We start from the raw sequence: 8,192 nt of genomic DNA, 5'->3' as shown, positions 1-8,192 counted from the left end.
AAGTTTTGTTCAACCCTGGGCGGTCATTTTTACCCATCCCTGCCCTCTGTCCATGTGTCAAGAGTTGCATCCTGGCCCGCAAGTCTCTAGCGTTAATTCCTAGACCTTGCAGTTGCTCCAGGGGGTCGCCAGCGCTGCGGGGTACCTCCAGGCTGGGAAGAATCTAGGGACCGCTTGGGCTGGTGCATTCGCTGTACGCGGGACAATTGCGACCTAGAAAGGCCGTGGAAGAGACAAAAGGCTTGAGCTCTAGGCAAGAAATGAGTAAAGCAGGGAGGGCTAGGACTAGGCAGAAAGCTTCGGAGACCTTCTAGAGAGCTCTGTGCAAGAAGGTCCTTGCAGCTGCTTTGGGCATAGGAACCGCCTCTCTGCCCCCTTCCCTCCCCATGCTCCCACTGTGTCCCTTTTTGGCTCCCGGAAAGGGAGTGGATGTTTTTAAGGATGTATAAACAGACGGCTTTATATGGCCACCAGGCCTTGTGGGTCACCCTACCTCAATCTAGCCTCTAACCTACTACCTTACCTTACCTGGAACTCCAAAAGGCGTCAGAGGATCTTCTCCAAACGGCCTTGATCCCTACACCAGATCTCCTCTGGTCAATCCCACCCATTCCCCTGCGTAAGCAACCTCATTTCTCTGTGGCTAGCATTTCCAGAGGCCCGCTGCTCTTCGGATCCCTGACCTGACCCGGTGTGAAGGGAACGTGGTGCTGAGCCTCCCCCACACCTGCTTGAGCCTTGCGACCCTAGCTTTTCTACCCATACCACAGCTCCTCCAAAGCTGGAGACTGACATTTCCGTCCCATCCTGGCAGGCAGAGTCACCCCAGAGACGCCGCTGGGTTCTGGAGCTGGTGTCCGGAGATGCCGCAAGTCGCGTACAGCGTTCACTGCACAGCAGGTGCTGGAGCTGGAGCGGCGATTCGTCTTCCAGAAGTACTTGGCACCGTCAGAGCGCGACGGACTGGCTGCGCGACTGGGCCTGGCCAATGCCCAAGTGGTCACTTGGTTCCAGAACCGTCGCGCCAAGCTCAGGCGGGATGTAGAGGAGATGCGCGCCGATGTGGCCTCTCTTTGCGCGTTGTCCCCGGGAGTCCTGTGCCACCTGACACTGCCAGACAGCGCTTCAAGCCCTGACCCTGGCCCTACAGGACCTGATTCTGAGCCCCATTTATCGGATGAAGAGATACAGGTGGAGGACTGAAAGATAAAGCCCCCGCCAGCCCTGGATTCCAGGGCCCCGGACTCTTCACCTCTGCTAGGGCCCTTGTCTGGGTTCCTGGGTGGAGGGGAGAGACCCACTTAGCCCTATTATGTCCCTCAGTCCACACTCCTACTTTTTTTTACTCGTTGAGAATAAAACCGCCGCTGTACAGCAAGGCGCCTCAATCCGGAATGTCTGTCCGCAGCCCAAACCAACGCAATCTCCTACTCACTGGGAAATTGCTTCTGCTGCCTTGCGGTTCCTTTAAAACGTGGTGCTTCTTTTAGCCCAGGTAGCAACCTTAAAAGGCAGGTGTCTGGCTCTGCTCATCTTCCAAAAGAATCTTGAGGTCAGGATTTGGACTCGGGCATCAGCTACCCTTCAGAGATCCGACTGTCTCTCCTGTCCGGAGACACTGGGTGGAGAGGAAGCGGGCAGGATTCTAGGGGTGGCTTCCGGTCACCACCCTCTACCTTCTCCTGGCCACCTTTGTTCCCAAGACTGTCTGCAGACTTGGAGAGCTCAACGGGAAACTTTAGGCTGTCCCCTATGTGATAACGTGTTTCTTTCCTTTCTTTTCCCTCTTTTTTCTTTTGAGAGACAGGGTTTCTCTGTGTAGTTTTGGAGCCTGTCCTGGAACTCAATCTATCTCAGATCCACCTGCCTCTCCTGAGTGCTGGGATTAAAGGCGGAGAGCATCCCACCACCGCCCAGCTTTTCTTTCCCTACTCTTAATCAAGTTCTACTAGCGCTCCACACTAAGCCTAGAACACCTGTGATCCCAGCACGTGGGAGGTGAAAGCAGGAGGATCAAGAGTTCTAGGTCAGCCTGGGCTACAACAGGATTGCAGGTGCGCGCAGGCACGCAGGCACGCATGCGCGAACACGCACACACACCAATAAAGAAAGAATTCTATGATAGGACACAGTGACACACCAGTGTCTGGAAAGAGGGCACACCACTTCTACCTCTGGGACCTCTGTCCTGTTGTGGGAGCGAGGCACGCCTGACTGGTGAGAGGAGCTCAGAGGAGCTGTGAGGGCCACGAGAACATCTCGGCCTGGCCCCGCTGCTGATGTCTCTGACATTCACTTATGCTGGTCATTGATCTCCCTCCTGCAGGGGCACTGGGGAGGGACTGGGAGCATCTAGGAGTTACAGGCCCACCCTGCCCATCTTTAGGAGACCACCACCCAGCTAGAGCCTGAGCTGCAGGTGAAGGGCCAAGAATGGGAAATTCCAGGGAGGCTGAATAAGGCTGGAAAGCAGGAGTGATGCTGGTGTCTTCGTGCGATAACCGAATGCTTTGTGTGAATCAATCAGCAGAACAGCCGACCGTGGACGTCGGGTCGGGTGCTGGGTAAGACCAAGGACACCGACCCGTAGGTGGTAAGATGAGGTCCATCTTTATGCTTTTCTGATACAAGCCTTTGTTTTGTGTTGTTTTTGTTTTTCAAGACAGGGTTTCTCTGTGTAGCCCTGACTGTCCTGAAACTCACTTTGTAGACCAGGCTGGATTTGAACACAGAGATCGGACTGCCTCTGCCTCCCAAGTGCTGGGATTAAGAGTAAATGCCACCATACCCAGGATAAAGAAAATGTACATTTACACAATGGAGTACTAAGCAACAGAAAAAAATAACAACATCTTGAAATTTGAGGGCAACTGGATGGAGTTAGAAAACATTATTTTGGGGGCTAGAGAGATGGCTCAGCGGTTAAGAGCATCGCCTGCTCTTTCAGAGGTTCTGAGTTCAATTCCCAGCAACCACACGGTGGCTCACAACATCTGTAATGGGGTCTGGTGCCCTCTTCTGGCCTGCAGGCATACATGAACAAAGAATATTATATATATAATAAATAAATAAGTATTTTTTAAAGTTTTTTTAAAAAGAAAACATCATTTTGAGTGAGGTAGCCCAGACCCAGAAAGACAATTATTATATGTACTCACTCATAAGTGGTTTTTAAACATAAAGCAAAGAAAATCAGCCTACAAATCACAATCCCAGAGAACCTAGACAACAATGAGAACTCTAAGAAAGACTTTCATGGATATAATATACATGGGAAGTAGAAGAAGACAAGATCTCCTGAGTAAATTGGGAGCATGGGGACATTGGTAGAGGGTCGAAAGGGAGGGGAGAGGCAGGGAGGGGAGCAGAGAAAAATGTAGAGCTCAATAAAAAAGCAAACACTAAAAGTAAATAAATGAAAAATGATAAAAGATTAATTCATTTTAACCATATGCATGTGTTTTGTTTGCACATATGTATATATACTGTGTGTGTGCCTGGCACCCACACTGCCAGAAGGTGTTGGATCCCCTAAAATTGGAGGTATAGTCAGTTGTGAACCCACATCAGCTGGGAGCTGAACCCAAGTCCTCTGCACCTCTGCAAGAACAGAAAGTGCCACTTCTCCTGACATGTTGTTTGCCCCCCCCCCGTCCCTGTCCCCGTCCCCTGGCTGAAACAAAAGGACGCGCTTTCGATTTCCCCAGGTACCAGCCCTATAGAGGCGATTAAGAATAGGCTCTGGGGCTGGAGAGATGGCTCAGTGGTTAAGAGCATTGCCTGCTCTTCCAAAGGTCCTGAGTTCAATTCCCAGCAACCACGTGGTGGCTCACAACCATCTGTAAAGAGGTCTGGCACCCTCTTCTGGCCTCCAGGCATACAGACAGAATATTGTATACATAATAAATAAATAAATATTAAAAAAAAAGAATAGGCTCTGTACTGTAAACAGCATGTCTTCAAGGTTTAGGGAGGCCAAGCAGAAGAAGGCTGCTTAGAGTAGGCTGACACAGTATGAAAGAGACTGGCAGAGGCCTTTGCCCACTGCCGAGGGCAGCAGCTGCACTGGGAGAAGTGTGGTGCAGTCACAGAAGGGAATCTGTGTGATTCTCCTAGTGACTGGGACTATATGATTGACAACCTTATAAACTCAGCACTGGAAGGAAAATGGCATGGGACAGAAACTGTGGCCACTGAGAAACAGCTAAGAATCTGCCAGTCATGCTCAAAACATATTCTTTGCAACTGCACCACCCTTCCATACACACAGGTAGCACAGCAACCTGGCTCTGCTCATGCCATGGTCTACCTTCTAGACTTCTCCAGCAGACAGTCCGCTCTGTTGGGCTGCCCAGCACTGCCAGGTTTTAGCACTGATACACCAGCACCTCCAGGAGACTCAGGATGGCTGGACACCTCCTTTTGTGATGACTCTGCACTTGAGCTTCTGAAGCAGAGCCCTGTCCACTAGGAGCAGCTGGTGTACAGCAAGCAGGGGGCAGGGTGTCGGAGTGACTCAGACTCAGATGAGGCTAAGAAGTCCTGAGGAGGGAACATTATTTAAAGGTGTGTCTAAGTCAGTCAGTGCGAGAATAGTTATGAATGCGGCCCAACACAAAACGGTAAATGTACTTAAGACATTGTAATGGCTTTTTTGGTGTGTGTGTGTGTGTGTGTGTGTGTGTGTGTGTGCTGTTTTCCATGTATATTTGACTACAAGGATATTTTTGTATATGTACTCATCTGTGTGAATGCATGTGTGTTTGGAGATCAGAGAAAAATAGCAGGTGTCGTCCTCAATTGCTCTCTACCTTATTTTATTTTATTGAGTTGGAGTTTCATTTTGTAGCCCTGGCTGGCCTGAAACCCACTATGTAGACCAGACTGGCCTTGAAGCCTCAGAGAGCTGCCTGTCTCTGCACATGCTCCCATGTCTGGCTCCCCCTTATTAAAGGAAGGAAGGAAGGAAGGAAGGAAGGAAGGAAGGAAGGAAGGAAGGAAGGAAGGAAGGAAAAAGGAAAGGAGAGGAAAGAAAAGAGAAAAGAAAAAAGATGATGATCTAAGTATGGTGTCGCATGCCTTTGATCCCAGCTCTTGGGATGGACAGGGGCAGAGATAGCAGATCTCTGAGTTTGAGGCTAAGCTGGTTTACATGTCAAGTTCCAGGTCAGCTAGGGCCATATAGTGATACATTACCTTAACAAAAGAAAGAGAGAGAGAGAAAGAGAGAGAGAGAGAGAGAGAAGCAATAGAAGAAGACAAGACATCTAGCCTCCATGAGAGTGTGTATGTGTGCAAACACACATCCCTCTCATATGTGTACAACACTCTCTCTGTGTGTGTCTCAGAATGTAAACAGTGATTACCTGAAGGCTTACTGAGCACCGACTGCTGTGAGCTCAATGCTCTATAGCCTGATTGAAGTTCCTGGCCTGGTGCTGGCATGTTTACATCCATCAGTTTCCTAGGTGATGTGGATGATTCTGACCTCCACACATGGAGGTCCACAGACCCAGGAATTCTGCATTCTGTTAATTTAAAAAGCAGTCTTCACACACTTCTGTCTATCTAGGAGTCACAAGTACTCTGGACAGCTGCGGGCAAAACTCAGTTTTTAGCAGCCTGGACGCATAGTTTCTCAGCCTTCTCCTTTAGTCCTCTAACTACTGTGTGAGGCAGGGATTGCCTCCTTTGTGCAAATGACAGGACTGAGCTCAAACACTGAGAGACTTGCCTCAGTGCCCCAGCTATTCACTGCTGACTCTACCTGCTTTAGTACTTGTGAGGTCCTAAATCGCAATTAAAAAATTGTCTAAGGCCTATCTATATAAAAGAGATTTTTCAGCAATTACAAATGGAAGAGGTTGAAGATTTAGCTTGATGGCAGAGAGCTAGCTCTATCCCCAGCAATGGAGGGGTGTGAAGGGAGGGAAGGGGAGAGAAGCTAATTGCCAGCATCAAGGAGCACAGAGCTGTGTTAGTCCTACTAGCTCAGGGTGGGCTCTGAGAAGGGTTTCTCAAATGCAAACTCTTGAAGAATCTTTCAGCAGCAGGGAGTTGGTTTTTTTTTTTTTGTTTTTTTTTTTTTTTTTTTTTTTTTTTTTTTTTTTTTTTTTTTTTTTAGTTTTTCGAGACAGGGTTTCTCTGTAGCTTTGGAGCCTGTCCTGGCACTAGCTCTTGTAGACCAGGCTGGCCTAGACCAGCCTGCCTCTGCCTCCCGGGTGCTGGGATTAAAGGTGTGCGCCACCACTGCCCAGCCAGCAGCGGGAAGAGGTGTGAAGTTGGTCACTGAACACATGAGAGGTCAGAGGCACACAGCAACACAGATAGGGATGTTACCAGAGGCTAGGCAAACAGGATTTTTTTTTTTTTTGGACAGGATTGTATCTAGAACCGACAGGGCAGAGACGCAGAGACTGAGATGAGGGAGGGTGAGATCCATCAAGCCAAAGGGTGTGGCTTAGTCGTTATCCATCACTGGGACACCCTCCCCAACCCCTGCTCCCCTGCTCCCGACCCATGAGCCCTCTAGAGCTAAAAAGCAGGACAAACTCCATGGTCACTTCTCTGACTCTGCTATAGTCTCAAAGCCTGAACTTCTGTATAGTTTCTGCTATGAGCCTTGGAGAACTTCAGGATGCCCTTCCTTCGATGCCCTCAGGAAATCTCTCTCTCTCTCTCTCTCTCTCTCTCTCTCTCTCTCTCTCTCTCTCTCTCTCTCTCTCTCCATGCTTTTCAAAGGAGAGAGGGCTCAGTAAGTAAGAGCACTGGCTGCTCGTACAGAGAACCTGGGTTTAATTCCCAGCACCCACATGATGGCTCACAACCGTCTGTAACTCCAGTTCCAGGGGATTCCGTGCCCTGTTCTGGACTCCACAGGCAACGTGTCAGACCTGTATGCAGGAAAAACACTATACACATGAAATAAGAAAAAGAAAATGAACATTAAAAACAAGTATTTTGGCTGGGTGTCGTGGTGCATGTCTTTAATCCCAGCACTTAGGAGGTAGAGGCAGGCAGATCTCTGTGAGTTTGTTAGCCTGGCCTACATAGTGAGTTCCAGGACAGAGCTACATAGTGAGACCCTTTCTTGAAACCAAAACAAAATAAAAATTTGTTTATTGTGCTAGGTACAGTGGTACACCTTGAATCTCAGCACTCAGGAGGGAACGTTAAATTCTAGGCTGATCTACATGAGTTCAGTGTCAGCCAGAGTGATATAATGAGTAGGTGTGTGTGTGTGTGTGCGTGTGTGTATGTGTGTGTACGTGTGTATGTGTGTGTATACGTGTGCATGTTCATGTGTGTGTGTGCATGTGTGTATGTGTGTGTACGTGTGCGTGTGTGTATTGTGTGTACGTGTATATGTGTGTGTACATGTATATGTGTGTATACGTGTGCATGTGTGTGTGCGTGTGTATTGTGTGTATACGTGTGCATGTGTGTGAGTGTGTGTGCGTGTGTGTATGTGTGTACGTGTGTATTGTGTGTATATGTGTGCATGTGTGTATTGTGTGTATTGTGTGTATGTGTGTGTATACGTGTGCATGTGCGTGAGTGTGTGTGCGTGTGTATACGTGTGCATGTGCGTGAGTGAGTGTGTGTGCATGTACATGTAGGGGGGGCATGGGACATGTGTGGAGGTCATATGCATTCCAGGGATCAAACTCAGGTTTTCAGGCTTGGTGGCAAATGTGTTGACCCATTGAGCCATCTCTGCAGTCTGATTTCATTCTTGCAGCACTACAGCGAGGATGTACTTAACTACACGGAGCGTGATGAGCCATGTTCTGAATGTACTAACTCACCCACTCCCTATGACTCCATGATATAGGGTTTGTGGGTATCCTTATTTAAATTTTTAAAAAGATTTATTATACTTTTTACATTTTTCCAAGACAGGAAACTCTGTCTATCCTAACTCTGACTGTCCTAGAACTCATGCCTACATGTGGCATACCTCTGCCTTCCAAGTTCTGGGGTTAAAGGCATAAACCACTCACTTGGCCCCAAGATTTATTTTACTTCTATTTTTTAATTTATTTATTTATTAAAGATTTCTGTCTCTTCCCTGCCACCGCTTTCCATTTCCCTCCCCCTCCCCCAATCAAGTCCCCCTCCCTCATCAGCCCAAAGAGCAATCAGGGTTCCCTGCCCTGTGGGAAGTCCAAGGACCACCCACCTCCATCCAG

The 8,192-nt window shown here is 48.5% G+C and overlaps 1 protein-coding gene across 1 annotated transcript in view; it reads left to right on the top strand.

Moving 5' to 3' along the window:
* Lbx2 (ladybird homeobox 2) overlaps positions 1–1,203 on the top strand; it is a 1,630-nt gene extending 427 nt beyond the window's left edge. Inside the window, exon 2 of the mRNA XM_005364683.2 lies at positions 815–1,203. Coding sequence (XP_005364740.1) covers positions 815–1,203 — 389 coding nt within the window. The remainder of the gene's footprint in view (positions 1–814) is intronic.
* The last annotated feature ends 6,989 nt before the right edge of the window (positions 1,204–8,192 follow it).

Source organism: Microtus ochrogaster (assembly GCF_000317375.1).
Source record: "Microtus ochrogaster isolate Prairie Vole_2 chromosome 14 unlocalized genomic scaffold, MicOch1.0 chr14_random_3, whole genome shotgun sequence".
In the NCBI taxonomy this organism is placed as follows: domain Eukaryota; kingdom Metazoa; phylum Chordata; class Mammalia; order Rodentia; family Cricetidae; genus Microtus; species Microtus ochrogaster.
This window is presented reverse-complemented; position numbering and strand designations above follow the sequence as displayed.